This window comes from Ranitomeya imitator, chromosome 4, assembly GCF_032444005.1.
Source record: "Ranitomeya imitator isolate aRanImi1 chromosome 4, aRanImi1.pri, whole genome shotgun sequence".
Taxonomy (NCBI): Eukaryota; Metazoa; Chordata; class Amphibia; order Anura; family Dendrobatidae; genus Ranitomeya; species Ranitomeya imitator.
The window spans coordinates 58,038,942-58,061,590 of NC_091285.1; the positions used below are offsets into that span (position 1 = coordinate 58,038,942).

General features: G+C 46.2%; 1 protein-coding gene across 1 annotated transcript in view; it reads left to right on the plus strand.

The window, feature by feature from the left end:
* Nucleotides 1–22,649, plus strand: part of LOC138675472 (histidine--tRNA ligase, cytoplasmic-like) — an 89,570-nt gene that overhangs the window by 62,530 nt on the left and 4,391 nt on the right. Inside the window, exons 10-14 of the mRNA XM_069763761.1 lie at nt 4,600–4,693; nt 7,440–7,567; nt 7,662–7,907; nt 8,671–8,775; nt 21,377–21,523. Of these exons, the coding sequence (XP_069619862.1) occupies nt 4,600–4,693; nt 7,440–7,567; nt 7,662–7,907; nt 8,671–8,775; nt 21,377–21,523 (720 nt within the window). The remainder of the gene's footprint in view (nt 1–4,599; nt 4,694–7,439; nt 7,568–7,661; nt 7,908–8,670; nt 8,776–21,376; nt 21,524–22,649) is intronic.

Sequence of the window (22,649 nt, forward strand, 5' to 3'; positions counted from 1 at the left end):
GACCAGATAACCCAGGAGGTCCCTTCCACCTCTACCATTCTATGATTCTATGAATGTGCAAAACTGTTTCTAAATTGTATAGAGAATGTCGTAAGTAGATTATAATAACTCCTATCCGTTTCTGGGGCTCACGGTCTCTCTGGTTGTGTAGTTTGGGCGTAAACCAGAGTTATAAGCCTTACACGTATATGCTATATTTTTTTAAAAGCTGGGCGGCAATGTATACATGTGGTTTTCTTAAGGCTGCATTCACACGCAGCTGTCCTGCTGTCACTTTTAACCCCTTAGTGACGGAGCCACATTTTTTAAAAATGACCAGTGTCACTTTATGTGGTAATAACTCTGGAACACTTTAACACATCCCAGTGATTTTGAGATTGTTTTTTTTCGTTACACATTATACTTTATGATAATGCTAAATTTAGGTCGATATGTTTTGTGTTTATTTATAAAAAAAAATCAGAAATTTGAGAAAAATGTTAAAAAATTAGCAATTTTCCTACTTTGAAGGATTATCCCTTTAATCCAGATAGTCATAACACGCAAAATCTTTAATAAATAAGGTGTCCCACATGTCTACTGTACATCAGCATCATTTATAAAATGTTCTTTTATTTTGTTAGCATTTTAGGAGGTTTAAAAATGAGGCAGTAATTTTTTCATTTCTTCAAGGAAATTTACAAAATGTATTTTTTTTAGGGACCTATCCATGTTTGAAGTGCCTTTAGGCGTCTTATATATTGGAAAACCCCGATAAGTGATACCATTTTAAAAACAGCACCCCCTGACATATTGAAAACTGCAGTCAGGTAGTTTATGAACCCTTCAGATGATTTTCAGGAATTAATGCAAAGTGGCATGACAGAAATGAAAAAGTGTATATTTACCACGTAAATTCCGCTAACTTCTGAACAGGTTACAACAGCCGTCAGACTCGAAGGCCACTATTTGGATCAGGACCACACAATCATGATCTGAGGGCACCAATTGGGATAAAGAGGAAGCCCCCACACTCTGTTAACCATTTATATGATGTAGTCACTATCGACAGCAGCATCTAAGGGGTTAAACAGATTTGGACGGTGCAAACACTGATCGTGGCTGATGCAGTAAGTTGTCAGCTATAGTGTACAGCCGACAGCTGCTGGATTGTCACCTGTATGGGGAGGATATCCTCTTGTATCTCAGGCCAGTTAAAAGACGTATTGGCTGTCATTAGGGGCAGGTGATTTTTGTGCAGCATCCTAATGATACCCTGGAATAGGGCTTAGACGGCCTCTTCAGGATATGTAACTTTTATTGCCGTACATTGCCCGTTGTGTTGCCGTGAGCCCCAGAAAATTTATAGTTGTGCATCGGCAAGTCAAACATATTTATGTAAAGACAAATAAAAAAAAAAAAAGATAACTTTCAAAAAATGGCACATAAACCTCTTTTTTTTTTTCCTTAACAAAGCCCTGATCTTTTTTTTTTTTAAAGCACTAGCTTATAAAAAAACATGTATACAATTTTATGTTTAATCTGGTTTTTATTGAAAAGAAATTCAAAGCCATCAAGTAACAAAGGGTTCAGCAACATAATGATTACTGAGTACAAAAAGAAATCTCCTTTACAACTGTATATCAAGACCTGGAGCCAACAAGTCCTGAAATAATAGAACTTTCAGGTCAAAGGTCATTTTCAATCAAGTCCAACAAAACCTGAAAAGAAAAATAAATCCATGGTGGATGTAGGCATCATCCCCTATCCAGGGAGACTGTATGACCTTTGGCGATACATATGAAGAGAGCGACCCAAACAAGAGAAACTAGGTCGCTCCGAATAATGGTAGACAGACAAAAGAAAAGAATGAGACGAAGAGGAGGAATGGGGGGGGGGAGAGAAAGAAAACAGGGGGGAGGAACCATGGAGTCTTGTATGAAAGGGGGCAACTTTCACCCCTATAATGACGTTTGTCTAACCCGTATTGTTCAATCTATCTTCTTTATGGCTTAGAAAAGAGGGTTGAAAATCCTGAGAGTCCATATACAAAATCCAACGGCTCCAAACCTGCAGATATTTCTCCATTGAACCATTAACATCAACAGACAATTCCTCCATACTTTGGAGGCTGGTCATCTCCTTAGCCCATTCAGACACATTAGGAGATTGGGAGGCTTTCCAATGTCTCGGGATCACCGTGTGCGCGGCAGTCAAACAGAATCTTAGGAGCCCCTTTTTCTGGAAGCGAAACGAGCCCGGGAGGATAGATAATAAAGCCACCTTGGGGGAGTTGGTCGCCCAATGACCGCTAATGGCCTGGACTTGGGGAACTCGTCTTTGGTATTTTGGTTCAAAAGCACATATATTAAGGAGACCGCATGTGCAGGCGGCGACCCCCAACAGCAAAAGCTTTTCAAACTGCGAAGGAAGGGAGGAGTATGAGCCTGCGTCCTCTGGAGACGAGAGGAAGGATGGAGGTATTCCAACCAATCAGAAGGGCCCCCGCCATTTAACTACAATTTTATCACCAAAATATCATACTGTCAGGTCATTTTTCCCACACAAAAGATAAAACAAAAAACAATTATAGATTTTTTTTTTTTTTAACCTATTCACTTCACTTGGAATTTTCTTTCACACTTTTCAGTACATTGTATGCTAAAATGAATTGTGCCATTTAAAATTACAACTGATGCTTCAAAAACTGTGTTGGGGAAAAAAGTTATAGTTTTTGGAGAAAACACAAAAAACCCTGCAAAAATGAAAATTGACTGTGTCAGTAATGGGAAATGGGCAACAGGTGTTTTCTACTCTGTCTGAGAGGAGCATGATGAAAGGGCAGCGATGTATCACTTACTAGGTGATGCAGTTTTGATAAAATCACCGTTTTTTATGCTGCCAGTTTACCCGCTTTTTGACTGCTTAGCTGTATTACCCCGCTCACACCACTGATTAGCAGCTTTCTGTGATTTCACAACAGAAAGCAGCCCAGTAAGAGACACATCGCTGGAATCGTGATCTCTGCCTCTAGATTATGATGCTTTCAAATTACGTAGCTAAAACCTGGTGACAGTTATAACGTTAAATGGGTTGTCCACTACTCAAACTGTTCTCAATCTGTGTGTTTGACCCCAGTAAAATAGCGCCTATATTCCCCTAGGGTGCTGGCGCCATTCCAGTAGTATTGGCACGGTCTCTCCCTGGGCTCACGTGACATTATTGCACACTATCCCCTTGGCCAATCAGTACTGGCTTCACTCTCCCCTTTACCAGTCAGTGCGGGCTTCACTCTCCCCTTGGCCAGTCAGCGATGGCTTCACTCTCCCATTGGCCTGTCACCGCTGCCTTCACTCTCCCCTTGGCCAGTCAGCGATGGCTTCACTCTCCCATTGGCTAGTCAGATGGCTTCACTCTCCTCTTGGCTAGTCAGATGGCTTCACTCTCCTCTTGGCCAGTCAGCGATGGCTTCACTCTCCCATTGGCTAGTCAGAGATGGCTTCACTCTCCTCTTGGCCAGTCAGCCGTGGCTTCACTCTCCCCTTGGCCAGTCAGCGATGGCTTCACTCTCCTCTTGGCCAGTCAGCGATGGCTTCATTCTCCCCTTGGCCATTCAGGGATGGTTTCACTCACCTCTTGGCCAGCCAGCGATGGCTTCACTCTTCCGTTGACCAGTCAGCGCTGGCTTCACTCTCCCCTTGGCCAGTCAGTGCTGGCTTCGCCCTCCCCATGGCCATCAATGGCTTCACTCTCTCTGTGGTCAATCAGGTCTGGCCTCCCTCTCCCAGACAAATCCCTGCTTTTCTCACCTCCCTCCACCTGATGTATGTTATACGTCTGAAGGCGGGAAGAGTGAAGCTACGACTGGCTGCAGGGATCGCGTATTGTAATAATGTCACGCCATCTCTGAGAAAGACAGTGCTGACACTGCTGGAATGGCACTGGAGGTGAGTATAAGTGTTTATTATTTTACTGGGGGCAAAGATACGGTTTGAGAAGGGGGTGTCCAAGTAGTGGACAACCCCTTTAAGGGGTTGAACGAGCGCTGATTGACTTGTCATACTGTTGTTGGCACTTATTTTGGTCTGCTTTTGCTTGACTCTGTTAGACCTTGATAGCTAAGCAATGACTGAATTGAATATTCACAGACTTTACAGAGTGACCGACCTGGGGCCTTGTGTTTCCAGGTAATATAGGTAATTTTGTTGAGAGGAGACGTTCTCTAATGGCTCATGCTTCAATATCAGATTGGTAAATGAAGGCAAGGAGGACATCATTGCAGCATGAATTCTATTACAATTCTAAGGACATAACAGGACGTATGCAAGGATCCTGTTTGATAAATGCATCTGTGACCGAGCAGGAACATCACTTAAGTCTGGCCTTGTGCTGGCACGTAAGGTCTGGGGCTGATTTACAAAAAGCCAGACACGTTTTGGGAGCTGCAGAAATCGGCATGTGGCTGGATACAGGAGGCGTAAGCCTCTATTTATAACTGTCTGATGTCACACACTTCGGGTGACTTTTTCCCATTCATTTCCGACCTGATTTTCGAATGGATTTCCGATGTCGCCTATAATGGAGAGAACAAGTAACTTATGTATTGCAGATTTATTTCAGATTCCTTGGGACAAGGTCAGAAGAGAGATGATTGAGGAGAAGGCTCTGGGTCCGGAGACTGTAGACCGAGTGGGCGAATACATCAGACTTAACGGTATGAAGCATGGGAGCGGTACGTAAAGGTGCCCGTGATGAATGGCGCACTGCAAGAGCAAAGGGCATTTTGTGTATCTTCAGCGCTTCTTTTTTTGCGTACGTTGCAACACAGAATAATTGAGTCTCCGGCTGGCAGAGAGATTGTATCTGGTGGAAGCTAATTAAAGTGTAGTTATGCCAGTGGAGATACATCAGAAAAATGCGGAGTCCCGGCACATTGAAGCAGACATAAATTATAGATCCAATAAGGAAATGCTTCAGCCTGGTCGGGGGGGAAATATATTAGACCCCGCAAAACCGTCGCAGAACGTAAAATGCAATGCATACAAAGGATCCGCTTCATTTGTGTAAAATTGCCTTAAGATGGTCTCGTCTTGGCGTTTACCTTCACTTCCATGCAGACTAAGTAATGCAGCCGCTTTCTAATACAGGGTTATTATTTATTCATATGTTTTGCTTTTTTCGTTTTTTTTTTTGGAGTTTCTGCCGTAAAGGCACACTAACAAAATAAGCCTAAGGTATAAACAACATATATCATCTATCCACAGGATACATGATTGCTGGGGGTCCGACCAGAGATTTATTCTTTACTTAATAGCGTCATTACATTCCACAGCGCTTTACAAACATCATCGCTGTCCTCATCGGGGCTCACAATCTAGATTCCCGATCAGTATGTCTTTGGAATATCGGAGGAAACCTACACAAACACAGGGAGAACATACAAACTCCTGGCAGATGTTGTTCTTGATGGGATTTGAACCCAGGACGCCAGTGCTGCAAAGCAACAGTGCTACCCACTGAGCCACCATGCTGCTTCAATAGTACAGGGGTCTGAGGCCACAACATATATTGCTTATCACAAGAAAAATGTATGATCCTGGCTACTGCTGAAAATGAGGGACCTGAAGTTCCATATTTAGGTAAAGCATTACTGAACACATTTGACCACTTCTTCATTAACGGTTTATAACTCCTATAGATAGTTAATGGCGCAGTGGTTACACATGCACAGTATTGCTTTACTTAAATTGAGGACTTTGGGCACCCCCGTTTTTAGAATTAGCGGGGGTCTGAATTCCCAGCAGTCATACAGTTTTCATCTATTAAGTGCATTATGTGTTGTATATAGAACAACCCCTTTAAGGGGCACGGCTTATGCTGCTTTGTATTTGGCTTCCACCAGCTTCTGTTCTGTGCTGTAGATGCCAATTAAGCTAGTCTTTGTCCACATAACAATTTTTTAGCCAAAGATAAAAAGAAAAATTGGGCACCTAAGGTTTTATGGTGCATTTGTGGCTGATTTTGCCTGATTGTAATCTGCAGGGGAAGTAAATGAGCTTCCGAATAATTGACATGCTGCGGTTTCAGCGCGCACACACAAGCGTGCTGTGGATTTTCACAGCCGATCATTCTATTTCATTTTTCTTTCCCTAATTAAAAAAAATGGTCACTTTAAGTTTTCTGACAAAGATTTGCAGAATAAATTAAAGAGATTCTCCAGGATTTAGGAACTGAAGACAGAGAGAAGATTCAGAAGGCTCTAGGTAAACTTTAACAATGGGCAGTGACTAATGAATGGTATTTAACAGGGAGAAATGCAAGATTCTAAGTCTGGGCAAGAAAAACAAAAATTGCATCCACAGAATAGGAGGAATAGAACTAAGCAACAGCACGTGTGAAAAAAACTTGGGTGTACTAATAGATCACAGACTGCACATGAGGCAACAGTGTGATGCAGCAGCATCTGTCTGAGATGGTTTAGTGAATCCTGCATTGAGCAGGGGGTTGGACACGTTGACCTTGAAGGTCCTTTACAACTCTTAACATTCTATGAATTGATGATCTGTGCATACACAAGACTATTAATGCTTTTGGTGATAGTGCAAGCTGGGGTTAATGCTGGTAGCTCTGCTTGGCACTGCATCTCCACCTCATTTAGCCTTTTCTTTTTTTTTTTTGCAAAATTGTATTTATGCCCATCAAACATTGATGATCGAATCAAAGTTTAATCTAGGAGAGCCCCCTTCAAAGCCTGTTTACCGCTAACCCATAAACTCATTAAAATGGTATTCTCAAGTTTGAAAATTATCCCCATGGGATGGAGAGCAACTTGCTGATCATTAAGGTTCGAACCACTGGGACGTCCACTGTTAGAGGAGAACCTGGGCTCTGGAGAACCCCGTGTAAATGGAATGGAGATTGATCATGTTCTCTACGGTTACCGTCATTCTTACGGGAGTGTCGCAGCAGTCAGCTACTTCTGTTGGTCCCATCAAGAAAGGATGGGCCGCGATGGAAAATCTGTAGCTGGCCTCTTTCACCTACCATTTATCTTTTTATACATGGCCTCTGGGCTCCCTCAGGCCCCAGGGCACAAGTAATAATAATCATAATAATCTTTATTTTTATATAGCGCTAACATATTCCGCAGCGCTTTACATTTTTTGCACACATTATCATCACTGTCCCCCAATGGGGCTCACAATCTAAATTCCCTATCAGTATGTCTTTGGAATGTGGGAGGAAACCGGAGTGCCCGGAGGAAACCCACGCAAACACGGAGAGAACATACAAACTCTTTGCAGATGTTGTCCTTGGTGGGGTTTGAACCCAGGACTCCAGCGCTGCAAGGCTGCAGTGCTAACCACTGCGCCACCGTGCCGCCCATAACAATAATAGTACTACGCTATATCTGCATCTTCTATCTGCATCACTGTATAGGTAAATTGTTTTCTGCTTAGGTGGCTTGGCAATTCTAGAACAATTATGGAACGATCCATTGATTTCTCCGAACACCATTGCGATGGAAGCACTAAGCGACCTCAAACTACTGCACCGCTACTTGGAAATCTTTGGCGTGGCAGATAAGGTATGAACATAAAATACACTACCCTGTGACAGAAGATACCAATCTGAGATGTTAGCCGTCAACTAAGCGCCTTTTTATTGTCATTTCTCATTAGGTCTCGTTTGATCTGGGCTTAGCTCGTGGTTTGGATTACTATACAGGGGTGATTTATGAAGCTGTACTCCTTGAAGACCCTGAAGACACCAAGAATCCTGACTGTATTGGTTTGGGCAGTATAGCCGCAGGGGGGCGTTATGATGACCTCGTGGGGATGTTTGATGCCAAGGGCAGAAAAGTACCATGTGTGGGGATCAGCATTGGAATTGAGAGAATACTGTCCATAGCAGAGAAGAAAGCCGAGGTAAGGAGAAATGCCTGAAGAGGTATTAGATTGTATGAACATTGACAATACTACTGACGACCATCACAGCCTCCTGCAGCATCTCATACTTAAAGGGGGTGTCCAGGCATAACAGATGGGAGTAACCCTTCAGTGTATGTCAGAGAAAATAGAGTTTATATGCAATCCAGTGTTAGAATTGTTGGTGAACTGCTTGTCCACGACAAAGTTACATTGAGTATCTGTGCTTGGTTTGAACAGTCATTTTGCTTTAACGGGCTTGTCCATGTACAGGACCTTTACAGTGTACAGAGGAGCAGACTGGACTCTAAGAATAGCTGATAGTATACCAAATATCTGTGATGGGTGCAGCTGATCTGAGCACAGTGTAGCCGAGTTACGCTCCTGGAAGCCTGGGCTATTTTGTACATTCATCAGTTAGCTCAGTCACCAATGCAGATAGGTGAAGATAGTGACATGAACACAAGATGGGGAGGGTTCAGCAGCACTCAGGAGAAGCAGGGTGGTGCTGGGAAATGTAGATTTTGCAGTAGAAGAGTCAGGTAACCCATTCAGCTATCTCAAACTGGATGCACAAAGGGGCAGATAGGGAGGGAAAAAATAATAGAATCTTTGTTAGGCTGGGTCTAATTATACATTTACTGGGTTTTGTGAAAATTAATGTGATTGTGGGAATAACCCTTTTAATCTGTATAAAAGATGATGCTACATGAAATGATGTTACATAAAGGATGCTACCACTTTTTTGTATGGATCTTTAAAGAATATTCGAACTACAGAAACTCAAGTGCTGGTGGTGTCCGCACAACCACATTTTTTAGAAGAGAGGATGAAACTTCTTACCGCGCTGTGGAGCTCTGGTATTAAAGTGAGTATATCCCTTGTCCTGTTTGCTGTGCATTTGATGTGTACCTACACTGTTAGACAGTGATGGGGTCACGCGAGCCATTTTATGTTCGTATTTTATCTCCTGATCCAGAATGTAACTGATCAACCACCTGAGCTCAATGGCGGTCTCAATGGCAGTTTGTATTTGGTCAGCTCTGTTCCGTATAGAGTTTTTCTTTCTTTTTTTTTTTTAACAGAAAAATAGTGAAATATTTGTGAAAAAAAAGATACAGAATGAACTATTGAGGTTTTTATTTTGTTTTTGTTTTTTTGTCTTTTTTAGCAATAACCTTGTGGAGTCACATCTAGAATTTCCATCAGCAGAGCTGTATGAGGACTATTTGTTGCGTGAGAAACTAATTTTCTTGGTTCAATTTTATGGTAGATGCTGCTTTTTGATCACTTTAAGGATGCAAAATGAACAAAAAATAACAATTGTATATTTTGTTTATTTTGTGTCAGGAGGAGCAGGCTCAGGAGCTGTGGGGAATGGTGAGCCTGCACCTCCTGACAAGGGTTTACATGTATGGTGCTCAAAATACACAAAATAAACAAAATATACAATTGTGGTTTTTTGTTCATTTTGCATCCTTAAAGTGATCAAAAAGCAGCAATAAGAAACAGAGCAGACTGTCGGTTATAACAAGTCTCACACTGGTAACGCTCACTTTTGAATTAAATAATCTCTGGAGGCAGATTCTCTGGGAGATCTCGGCAGCTCATTTACATATTAAGAAAGAAGTGAATTTCTCTGGAATAAGACATCGGATTACAGATACCCAGGTGTCACTTAAGTCAGCTTTCTATGACCTGCATGCCCATATAGATGGCTCAGGAGGATTTATCCTACTGACAGATTCTCAGAATTTGTCACCAGGTGAAGTGTCAAGTTTATGCTCTTATATTGGTCACTAGATGGTGGCCCGATTCTAACGCATCGGTTATTCTAGAATATGTAAGTAGTTTATTTATGAAGTTTTCAGAATAATGCAATTTATACACAGGATTAGGCCGGCCGGGCGCGACCAATTAGCGAAGCGTGGTTCAAATTCCGCGCCAATTTGCGGCCGGACTGCGCCTGTCACTGATTGGTGACGCCCGGGCGGCCGCGAACGATCAGTGAAGCCTGGGCCGGCTCCAGGTTTTTGAGGGCCCCGGGTGAAATAGTGTCAGTGGGCCCCCCTCTTTAACATATACCACGATTCATGATGCACAGATGCAACAGAGAAATATACCACAGCCAAGTAGCCTATAACGCAGCCCATGTAGCATATAGCACAGCCACGTAGCATATAGCACAGGCCACGTAGTATATAACATAGCCCACGTAGCATATAGCACAGCCCACGTAGCATATAACACAGCCCACGTAACATATAACACAGCCATGTAGCATATAACGCAGCCCACGTAGCATATAGCACAGCCCACGTAGTATATAGCACAGCCCACATAGTATATTGCACAGCTACGTAGTATATAGCACAGCCCACATAGTATATAACACAGCCACGTAGTATATAGCAAGACCGCTACGTCATCATCTCGCGAGACCGCAATGCATGGCCCGGAGCGTTGCGAGGAGCGGGAAAGGCGCCGGAAGGTGAGTATATAATGATTTTTTATTTTATTATTTTTAACATTAGATCTTTTTACTGTTGATGCTGCATAGGCAGCATCAATAGTAAATCAAGTTGGTCACACAGGGTTAATAGCAGCGTTAATGGAGTGCGTTACACCGCGGCATAACGCGGTGTAATGCAGCCATTAACCCTGTGTGAGCGCTGACTGGAGGGGAGTATGGAGGGGGCACTGACAGAGAGTAGGAAGGGGCGAATTCGCGGCCGGACTGTGCCCACAAACAATCAGCGACGCAGGATTTCCGTGACAGAGAAACAGACGGAAGGGCCCCTTAGACGATTATATATACTAGATGGTTGCCCGATTCTAACGCATCGGGTATTCTAGAATATGCATGTCCACGTAGTATGTTGCCCAGCCACGTAGTATATTGCCCAGCCACATAGTATATTGCCCAGCCACATAGTATATAGCAGAGCCCACGTAGTATGGTATATTGCCCAGTCACGTAGTATATTGCCCGGCCACATAGTATATAGCAGAGCCACGTAGTATATTGCCCAGCCACATAGTATATAGCACAGCCCACGTAGTACGGTATATTGCCCAGTCACGTAGTATATTGCCCAGCCACATAGTATATAGCAGAGCCACGTAGCATATTGCCCAGTCACGTAGTATATTGCCCAGCACAGAGCCACGTAGTATAGAGACTTTAAAAAAAAAATAAAAATATACTCCCCTATAGCCCGTTGAAGTCCTGCTATACTTACCCTCCGCCGCCTTTCCCGATCCTCGCCACGCTCCCGGGATTGCTCCATTGCAAGCGGCAGCTTCCGCTCCCAGGGCTGGTGTGAACAGGACCTATGATGACGTCGCGGTCACATGATCGTGACGTCACGGAAGGTCCTTGTCGCACACCAGCCCTGGGACCGGAAGCTGCCGCTTACAGTGGAGCGGTCCCGGGAGCGTGGTGAGGAGCGGGAAAGGCGGCGGAGGGTGAGTATAGCAGGTTTTTTTTATTATTATTATTTTTAACATGACATATTTTTTTCTCCTTCGCCTCATTGGGGGACACAGGACTGTGGGTGTATGCTTCTGCCGCCAGGAGGCTGACACTAAGTAAACTTAAAAAAAAATTAGCTCCTCCTCCATCGTATACACCCTGACACTGGCTACCAGAGACTCCAGTTCATGCTTAGTGTCTCAAGGAGGCACATCTCTGGGTCCTGGATCGATGGTCCCGATTTTTCAACATCTTTGGATTGAAGGGGCGACGGACCTTTTTGAGGGTCCGATCTCCCCAAACCATCAACGGGCAAGTACGTGCGATTTTCTCCACGTATCCTTCCCCGCGACGTGGGATTCTTCACCGGACTTAGCTCTGACCACCCTGAGGTACCTAGACTCCAGGCTGTACAGGTGCCCATAAGATGTCCGTGTGTTCCCCCCTGAATTCTACACCCCTGCGGTGTTAGCTGGGGTGGTGGACGGTCCCTCTCCTTATCCTGGGGATAATGGAGTTAGGGTTCCTGCACCGTCATTGGTTCTACCCCTCGATAGTGCGGTATGATGGGGGGGGCTCCTGGCATTACCTGCGGGGTCCGGCAGCTGTGTCCTCCGGGAGTGCGGTGCCCTTTTTTTCAGCGCTGCTGAGGCCGGCGTCTTGGTGTGGCGGCGCTGCGGCGTGGTCCGGCGCTGCTGCATTGGGACTGCTGCGCTGCGGCGTGATCCGGCGCTGGGGCGTTGGATCTGTGGCGCTGCGGCGTTGTCCGGCGCTGTGGCGTTATGTCGGGCGACGCTGTGGCGCAGCTACGCTGCAGCGTGGTCCTGCGGCGCGCGGCGTTAGGATCAGCGCCGCTGTCCCCCCAGAGGCATCGGCTCTGCCTGGCCGCTTCGGGCGTGGAGCAGCTTCCTGGAGCCGGGACTTCCGGCCATCGGACCGCGCTGTGGGGCTCCGCCCCTTCCGGCGCGTCACTTCCGGTTCCGGCTCTCCTCGCTCTAAGGGTGGAAAAATTGAGGCCCCGGCTTCGGGCCTGCTCCAGGCCGCAGCATCGTTTGGCGAACCCTCCCCCCTAAGGCCTGCTATGCATATAAGACAGCGCTTTTGGGCTCAGCATCATGCTTTGAGGATCCATCTCGGTACTCGTGGGGGCACAGGACTGGGGTAAGTGCTTCTCCCTCCATCTGGCTGAAGCATTCCTTTTTTCCCAGTCTTTGGCCCTGGGTATAGCATTACGGATCATTATGTCTAGAAGGGTTAAGACTCACACGGTTCTTTTTACCAGTTGTGTATCTTGTAGTGCCCTTTTTCCGCACGCCCAAAGTAACCGCCTCTGTGAGGCCTGTGACCCTGAACATGTCCAGGAGCCCCCCCCCTGCCAGTCTTCCAGTAGTCTCTCCAGCTCCGGTCCCTCAGCCAGATGCTGTGGTAGCTCCTCCGGAATGGGTCACGTCCTTGTCACAATCCATGGCGTCCCTTACTGAAGCGATCAAATCACTGCAGACCCCGGCGGTCGGGACCGGTAATCCGCCTGTCTCAGAGAGGGCCTCGGGGTCTCAGGAGTCTGCGGCCTGCAGGGGGCGCGCTCTCACTCGACAGACGCATGGAAAGCGGATTCGCAGAGCGTCTCCCAGGCACTCAGGTGCTTCCGCATCCTGGAGTTCCGTATCTCGCTCTCCTTCCCCTGCAGGAAGCGGTGAAGTTGAGACTGACTACGAGTCAGAAGGGTCTCTTAATTTTGATAAACCTGGGTTTCAGGAGTCAGTAGACAGCCTAATTGAAGCTGTCAATCAGTCTTTGGGGATAGAAGACGAGCTTGTCTCTTCCTCTGATCATAAGGTCTCATTTAAGCGGTCTAAACGGGCCCATAGGGTTTTTTCCTCTCATCCTGAGTTCGAGGACCTCATTCGACGCAATAGGGAGCACCCGGACAAACGCTTTTCAGGGCAAAGAGCTCTGAAGGCTAGGTATCCTTTTGCTTCGGAACTTTGTAGTGATTGGGCAGAAAATCCTTCTGTAGATCCTCCAGTGTCCCGTTTAGCCTCTAACACGTTACTATCTCTCCCTAATGGCTCATCGATTAAGGATCCTACGGATCGTCTTATAGAGAGCTTGGCTCGTTCCGTCTTTGAGGCCTCAAGCTCAGCACTTTTTCCTTCTTTTGCGGCAACCTGGGTTGCCAGGGCTATGATATCTTGGTCTGACTCGTTATCTAAGGCTCTCCAGGAAGGTAATGTGTCAGCAGAATTGGCTGAAATGTCTTCTCAGGTAGCTATGGCCGGTAGCTATCTGATTAACGCATCTCTGGATGCGGCAGATTGTGCTTCCTCGGCTGCTTCTAATGCTATTGCCATCAGAAGGGCCCTTTGGTTTAGGTCCTGGCGGGCTGATTCTACCTCTAAGAAATCTCTTACATCCCTGCCGTATCAGAGTGGTCGTTTGTTCGGAGAAAAGCTGGATCAGCTCATTTCTGACTCCACAGGAGGGAAAAGTAAATTCCTTCCTCAGCAGAGGGCCAGACAGCCTTTTCGGCGCCATTTTCAGGCTCGCTTTAGAACCTTTCGCTATGTCAGATGGGCCCCAGCATCAGGTTCTCTGCGCAGGGTCGGCCCAATCAGGACCGAGACCCCTTATTCGGCCAGTCAGGGGGGAAGAATGCGTCCCCAGTCTTCTAGATCTAGAGGATCTAGAACGCAAAGATTTTCGGCCAAGTGACTGGAGGCCTCTTCCGGGCATCTCCAAAAGGGTAGGCGGACGTCTACTTTTATTTCGCCAGGTCTGGCTTCAGGTAATCCTCGACCAGTGGGTGGCAGAGCTCATATCTTCAGGTTACAAAATAGAGCTGGTCTGCCTTCCTCCTCCCCGGTTCTTCCCATCCCGTCTTCCCAAGTGCAAATCTCTTCGTCAAAGCTTGTTCAATTCCATAGAGTCTCTCCGTATCAGCGGTGTCATTTCTCCTGTTCCAAAGGAAGAAAGATTCCAGGGCTTTTATTCCAATCTTTTTGTAGTGCCCAAAAAGGATGGAGCAGTGAGGCCTATTCTAGATCTCAAACTCTTAAACAAGTTTGTCCGCATTCGACACTTTCGGATGGAGTCTCTGCGGTCGGTCATCACCTCTCTGGAAAAGGGAGAATTTTTGGCCTCAGTAGACATTCAGGATGCTTATCTTCATATTCCCATCTTTCCGCTCCATCAAAGATTTCTCCGGTTTGCCGTAAACAATCTACACTTCCAGTTCACGGCATTACCTTTCGGACTGGCTTCCGCTCCCAGGGTGTTCACAAAAGTCATGTCGACTGTGGTGTCCATTCTGCACTCCCGAGGTATAGTTGTCTTGCCATACCTAGACGATCTGCTGATCAAGGGACCGACATTTCAGTCTTGCAAGGAAAATGTCGACATCACTCTGGACACCCTTTCCCGTCTAGGTTGGTTGGTAAATTTAAGGAAGTCATCTCTACGGCCGTCTCGAAAAATCTCTTTCTTAGGCATGACCTTCGACACCTCTCAAGCCTTAACTATCCTTCCCCAGGACAAGGCCCTTGCCCTTCGGCGGGAAGTGAGGAACCTTCTACAACCATACCCTCATACGATTCGGTCCGGGATGAGGGTGTTAGGAAAGATGGTTGCAACCATAGAGGCGGTTCCGTTTGCACAGTTTCATCTTCGACCCGTCCAACGTGCAATCCTATCAGCATGGAACAAAAATCCTCTCTCTCTCAACCGCAATTTTCGGTTGTCTTTTCAGACCAGACAGGCTCTCGCTTGGTGGCTAAACAGCTCATCTCTTCTCAGGGGGAAGCCCTTTCCTCCAACCAATTGGCTAGTGGTCACAACAGATGCCAGTCTCCTGGGTTGGGGAGCAGTGTTCTTCCATCACACAGCTCAGGGACGCTGGTCTCCTCGGGAATCAGAACTCCCCATCAATATCTTAGAGATTCGAGCGGTCCGGCTAGCCTTGTTACGTTTTCACCATCTTCTGGCGGGTCGCCCTGTCCGGATTCAGTCGGACAACGCTACAGCGGTAGCCTACATAAATCACCAGGGGGGCACCCGCAGCAAGGCAGCCATGCAGGAGGTAAAACTGATTCTACTCTGGGCGGAGAGAAATCACTCTGTGATCTCAGCGGTCCACATTCCGGGCGAAGAAAACTGGGCGGCAGATTTCCTAAGCCGTCAGGGTCTAGCCTCCGGGGAATGGTCTCTCCACCCCGAGGTATTTTTGCAGATATGCCATCTTTGGGGAACTCCAGACGTGGATCTAATGGCGTCCAAGGTGAATGCCAAGGTGCCCAGTTTTGTCTCTCGGTACCGAGATCCCCAGGCTATCGCCGTGGATGCGCTGGTACTGTCTTGGAACCAATTTCATCTCTCTTATCTGTTCCCTCCTCTGGCACTGCTCCCGAGAGTAATCAAGAAGATCAAATCAGAGAGAGTGCCGGCCATCCTGATCGCTCCGGATTGGCCACGACGGACCTGGTATGCAGACCTGGTACAACTTCTAGCCGGGGTTCCTTGGCGGCTCCCCGATCGGCCAGATCTTCTATCTCAAGGGCCGATCTATCACCAGAACTCAAAGGTCCTACGTTTGACGGCCTGGCCGTTGAATCTTGGGTTTTAACTCAGGCTGGTTTTTCTCAAGAAGTGGCTGATACCTTGATCAGTGCACGTAAGTCCGTTTCGGCCAGGATTTATTATCACACTTGGAAGGTGTTTCTTTCCTGGTGTAGAGATCGCGGGCTGCCCCCTTTGCGTTTCTCCGTTCCTAACATTCTAGCCTTCCTTCAAGCAGGTCTGGATTCTGGGCTGGCTCCGAGTACCCTTAAAAGGCAGGTTTCGGCTTTATCAGTACTTTTTCAACGCAGGATTGCTCCTAATCGTCAAGTCAGGACTTTTTTCCAAGGAGTCGCTCATAAGGTCCCTCCTTATAAGACTCCTTTGGAAGCTTGGGACCTTAATCTGGTCTTAAGGGCTTTACAGGACGCTCCTTTTGAGCCTCTTCAAGAGGTTTCTTTGATGTTTCTCTCTTGGAAAGTTGTATTTTTAGTGGCCATAACGTCCATAAGACGGGTATCGGAGCTGGCAGCTCTTTCTTGTCGTCCTCCTTTTTTGCGATTTCATCAGGACAAGGTGGTGCTCAGACCAGCTCCATCCTTTTTGCCGAAGGTTGTTTCATCATTTCACATTAACGAAGATATTGTTCTGCCCTCTTTTTGTCCGGCACCTACGCACCGTGTAGAAAAGGCTCTCCATACGTTGGATCTGGTGAGGGCTCTGAGGAGGTACTTTTCCCGTACGGCCCCCTTTCGCCAGACGGATGCTCTGTTTGTCCTTCCGCAGGGTCGCAGGAAGGGATGCGCGGCTTCGAAATCTACCCTGGCCAGATGGATAAGGGCGACCATTCAGGAGGCTTATCGCTCCATGGGCATGACGGTTCCGGCCGGAATCAAGGCTCATTCGACTAGAGCAGTGGGGGCTTCCTGGGCCGTTCGGCACCAGGCCTCAGCAGAACAGGTTTGCAAGGCTGCGACCTGGTCTAGTGTGCATACATTTGTCAAACATTATAATGTCCATTCCCAGACCTCTGCAGATGCAAGTCTGGGTAGAAGAATTCTTCAAGCGGCAGTGGCGCATTTATAGACAAACATTATCTGGATGTCTTTTTCTGGTGAGTGATTTTTCCCACCCAGGGACTGCTTTAGGACATCCCACAGTCCTGTGTCCCCGAATGAGGCGAAGGAGAAATAGGGATTTTTGGTTACTCACCGTAAAATCCTTTTCTCCAAGACGCTCATTGGGGGACACAGCTCCCTCCCTGGTAGCCTTATGGCTGCTTTGGTTATATCTGATTACATTAGTCAGTAGGATCTTTTCTAGACATAAAGTTTCTGTATTTATGCTGTTTTATTATTTTTTGTGTTTTCTTTTGTTCTCCTACTGCTTTTTGCACCAAACTGGAGTCTCTGGTAGCCAGTGTCAGGGTGTATACGATGGAGGAGGAGCTAATTTTTTTTTAAGTTTACTTAGTGTCAGCCTCCTGGCGGCAGAAGCATACACCCACAGTCCTGTGTCCCCCAATGAGCGTCTTGGAGAAAAGGATTTTACGGTGAGTAACCAAAAATCCCTATATTATTGATGCTGCCTAGGCAGCATCAATAGTAAATAGTTGGGGCACACAGTGTTAATAGCAGCGGTAACGGAGTGCGTTACACCGCGGGCCATTACCGCTGCCATTAACCCTGTGTGAGCGGTGAGTGGAGGGGATTACGGAGCGGGCGCCGGGCAGTGAGTGCAGGGGAGTAGGGGAGGGACTAATCAGACTGTGCCCGTCGCTGATTGGTCGCGGCAGCCATGACAGGCAGCTGCCGAGACCAATTAGCGAATGAATAACCGTGACAGAAGGACAGACAGACAGACGGAAGTGCCCCTTAGACAATTATGTATATAGATAGATGCTGCTCCCTGGAGTATTCCCAATTTTTTTTTTTTTTTTGGGGGGGGGGTTTAAATTTGCCATATAATTAGAGCATTATTGGCCTCCTTATTTAGTGCTAATTTTTATGATCTTTATGAAGGGGGTGTGGCTCAGAGTAGCCTAAGGACACCCCCCCCCCCAGAGAATCCTGTGGGTCAAGGTCCTTGTAAAGATTATAAAACTTGAGTCCTTAATAAAAAGGCTCATAGTATATGGTATTGTATGTGAAAATAAAATGGCTTACTCAGAGGATCAGCGGGAGCAAACACTAGCCACTTTTGACAGATTGTCTTTATGGCCCGGTCATGGCCGTGCGTGGCATCATAACCTGTATGTGAAGGTGTTGTGCAGTATATGCTCCAGTCTGGTCTGCGATGTGACTGGTGTGGAGAGAACCATTGCCGGGCATCTGACACACAGTCCTAATGGTCAGAATAAGGCCTCGCTCACACTAGCAGATAAATCCGACGAGTGCGATCCGATAAAATAATGCGATTGCACTCAGACCAGTGTAATTCAATGAGGCCGAGCAGATCTGTGGGGTTTTCTCAGCTGTATTCAGCGTGCGTAAAAAATGGCTGCATGCTGCGACTTTACTTCGAAATCGGATGAGTGCGAGAGAAAACAAACGGCTGCCATAGAGGTGCATGTATAACTCTGCATAGGAAACTGTAAAGGGTTAATAGTGACCGAGTAAGAAGTATCGGTTTTCATAAGGACAGCACACGGATGACAAGTGAGAGAACATCGTCCTACTCCCCTGTGTGAGAATGGGACCCAGTATTTATATGCAAGGCTATGCCGCACAGCACAGACACACGCTTAAAGGGAGTGTCACACAGCAGACACCCAACTTATTGGAAATATCACGTCGCAAAAACACTGGCTAAAGGCAATGTCACAGTAGAAACAACAGCTTAAAGGGAATGCCGCACACCACAGACACCTGCTATGGCTAGCTGGTGTGTGTGCCAAAATGTAGCAAAGGGTATATCAATCTGCATCTTAACACACCAGCAGCAAAATCCCTGTCTGTCCGGCCATCACAAAGGAAGAGATTACATAGATAAAAGCAATGCACACACACAAGATGTCAGAGTTGGTCGAGTTCAGCTGAGACGAGTTTGCTGTCTGGCTTGCGAAGCTTTCAACCTGAAAAGCAAGCGTGAAAAAGAGAAAAAAAAATCCAAAAATGTTACCATCATGCAAAATAAACAAGTGGTCTTATTTTGCTTGATGGTGAACATTTTGGATTTTCTTTCTCCTTCCTTCCCTCAAACCTTCCTTCCTTCTTTCTTTCCTTCCCTCCATCCTTCCTTCCTTCCTTCTTTCCCTTTCCCTCCCTTTCCCTTCCCTCCTTCCTTCCTTCCCTTTGCTTTCCTTTCCCTTGCCTTCCCTCCTTCTTTCCTTCCCTCCTTCCTTCCCTCCCTGCTTCCTTCCTTCCCTTCTTCATTCCTTCCATCCCTCGCCCTCTTCTGGCCCTCCATTCCTTCCATCCCTCGCCCTCTTCTCGCCCTCCATTCCTCCTTCCCTCCCTTTTTCTTTCCCTCCTTCCTTCATTCCCTTGTTTCTTCTCTTTTCTTCCCTCCTTCCTTTCCCCTTCCTTTCCTCCTTCTTTTCCTCCTTCCTTCCTTTACCCTTCTTTACTTTACCCTTCCCTCCTTTACCTTTCCCTCCTTTACCCTTCCTTCATTTTTATTTCTCTTTTCTATCTATCTATCTTTCTTTCTTTCTTTCTTTCTTTCTTTTTCTTCAGAATTATTAGGAAGCTTGTTAGTCAAAATGGGGTAAAAAAGCGATTTTACTGACTCTGAAAAGTCAAAGGCATGATCACCAAGGCTGAGCCCTATCACCACTGAACAAGACACAGAAGTACAAGGTGTTCAGTGCTCAGAGACATGGCCGAAGTAAGGAAGGATGAGCCCGACCACCACAGAACAAGACACAGAAGTACAGAAGTACAAGGTGCTCAGTGCTCAGAGACATGGCCGAGGTAAGGAAGGCTGAGCCCGACCACCACTGAGCAAGACACAGAAGTACAAGGTGCTCAGTGCTCAGAGACATGGCCGAGGTAAGGAAGGCTGAGCCCGACCACCACTGAGCAAGACACAGAAGTACAAGGTGCTCAGTGCTCAGAGACATGGCCGAGGTAAGGAAGGCTGAGCCCGACCACCACTGAGCAAGACACAGAAGTACAAGGTGCTCAGGGACATGGCCGAGGTAAGGAAGGCTGAGCCTGACCACCACTGAACAAAACACAGAAGTACAAGGTGCTCAGTGCTCAGAGACATGGCCGAGGTAAGAAAGGCTGACCCCGACCACCACTGAACCATACACAGAGGTTGAAACGTCAAGACTGGGCCAAAAAATGTCTGAAGACAGGCTTTTCTAAGGTTTTATGGATTGATGAGATGATTGACTCTTGATGGACCAGATGGATGGACCCGTGGCTGGATCAGTAACGGCCACAGACCTACACTTCAACTCAACACCAGCAAGGTCGCTGTGGGCTACTACTATTGGTGGGTAGCATTGCAGATAAGCTAGTTGGACATTTTCAGGTTGAAGATGGACTGAGTCAACTCCCAAACCTACTTCCAGTTTTAGAAGACTCTTTCTTCAAGCAATAGTACAGGAAAATGTCTGCATCTTTCAAGAAACCCATGGTCTTTATGCAGGACAATGCTCCTTCACATGCGTCGAAGTCTCCACTGCTTGACTGCCAGTAGGGGCCTTAGAAAAGAAACAATGACATGGTCCCTTCCTTACCTGACCTAAGCCCTATTGAGAACTTGTGGCCTTTCTTAAAAGGGAGATTTACGGTGAAAGAAACAGTCACCCCTCTGATCAGTGTCTGGGGGCTGTGGTTGGGGCTGCCGAAAAATAAGAAACTGATTTACTCCATGGATGGAAGGATTATAATTGTTATGGAAAACAAGAGCGGCTACCTTGGTCACTGATATATTTTTTTAGAAGGTCAGAAATGCATTTTTGTACATTTTGAGCTGTCTCGTTATTATTCTGATTTTGATGGGAAAATTTCCATTTTTCGTTTAGTTGCATAATAATTCTTCACACTGATAGTTGGCCAATAATTCTGCACATACAGATATTCCCACAAAGACTAAATCTCACTTTTACCTTCTTAAACGGTCAGGTTTATTAACCTCTTGGACTGACCAACAGCGCTGTAGTTGATCAATAATAAAATTAATCAACCTGAATATAAATTGCCTGATAATTTTGCACACGGTGTAGTAGTGTCTCCCTTGGATTCTCACACTGTGGCCTCTGGTTTTCTGCTCCGTCCGTGTGAGAGGAGTGTGTGCATGCAGAACAGCAAAGTGTGCACAAAGCTATGTATGTATCTAGAGACCCCACAAGAGAACCGTTGTAACAACCATTTGTAGTGGGATTTTGCTTTTTTTGTGGCAATCCGCATTAGTATTTGATTCTTCAGTTATTCACGTAATGCTGGGAATACTCGTTCTTCACTGTTTTTTTCTATTTTGTCCAATTTAGGCAGAAATGGTTCACAGAAAAAACCCGAAATTACTCGCCCAGTTACAGTACTGTGAGAAGACCGGCATTCCACTGGTGGCCATTATTGGGGAGCAAGAACTTAACGATGGAGTGGTAAAGCTGAGAGATACTGCGACGCGAGAGGAGGTATACATCTATGGAATATAGTCCTTCACAAGACTTACTGCTTAAGGCCGGGTTCACACACACTGACACATAAAAAAGTACACTGTGAATCCGCCTGAATATTCGCTTCACAATCTGTAATGGACTTAGGTGTGCAATTCATTTACTGCCTTCTAATGAATGAAAGACACAGTACTGTACTTCGGTGTGCAGGTCTTACCCAAATTCTGGAACTAATACTTAATGTGGACCCCCGGCACACAAGGTCCTGGTTTTGTTTCCCTCTCCACTTCTTGTTTATGACCTTTAGACCATTCTTACTAAAAATATAGTCCGTCCGGTGCACAGGTCTAACACATCACTCAGTGGTGAAGGTGAAGGCACCCAACAAGGTGTCTCCTCTCTCCGAAGTCTACATAGCAGCCGCATGGTCTACCTTTATAGTATTTTTTTTTCTTCTTCTGTAGCTATGAGCCTCATTCAGACGTCCGTTTTTTTGACATATGGGAAAAGCGGACCGATTTTCATCAGCGTTTGGTCAGCGTTTCATCAGTTTTTTTCACTGATGAGAAGAAAAAAGTGACTCCATCTCCTTCTATCCTTTTGTCATTCGAGTGCTTGTCCGATATTTTTCACAGGCCCATTAACTTTCTTTGCTGAGTTTGATCTGATACTCTGATCCACAAAAACACACAGACGTGAACCGCCCCATAGACTGTCATAGGTACGAGTGCTAAGACTCGTACCTGAAAAACTGACGGGTGAATGAGCCCTTAGGCTAGGACAGTAAGTGGAATAATATTACAAAATAACCATTACTTATAAATCCGCTGCTGCTTCATCACTACACATCCAGCGCCATTCTCTGTTCACTTGCCCGTGGCGCTCACATGTCATCTGGCGTTCTCAGTAATGCAGACCAGTAACCGGCTGCATCGGTCATATGAGTAGATGGCACGTTCTGCCAGAAGTAAAGTAAACAGAAATTGGCCAGCAGCAGCCATAAATTAGAAGTGTTCATTAGGTTTGTGTTCAATATTTTTGTTATTTTATGGCTACTTTCACACTAGCGTCGGATTCGGCCCGTAGCATTGCGTCGGGCCGAGATTCCAACGCTAGCGTTTGATGCGCCGCACAACGGGTGCAG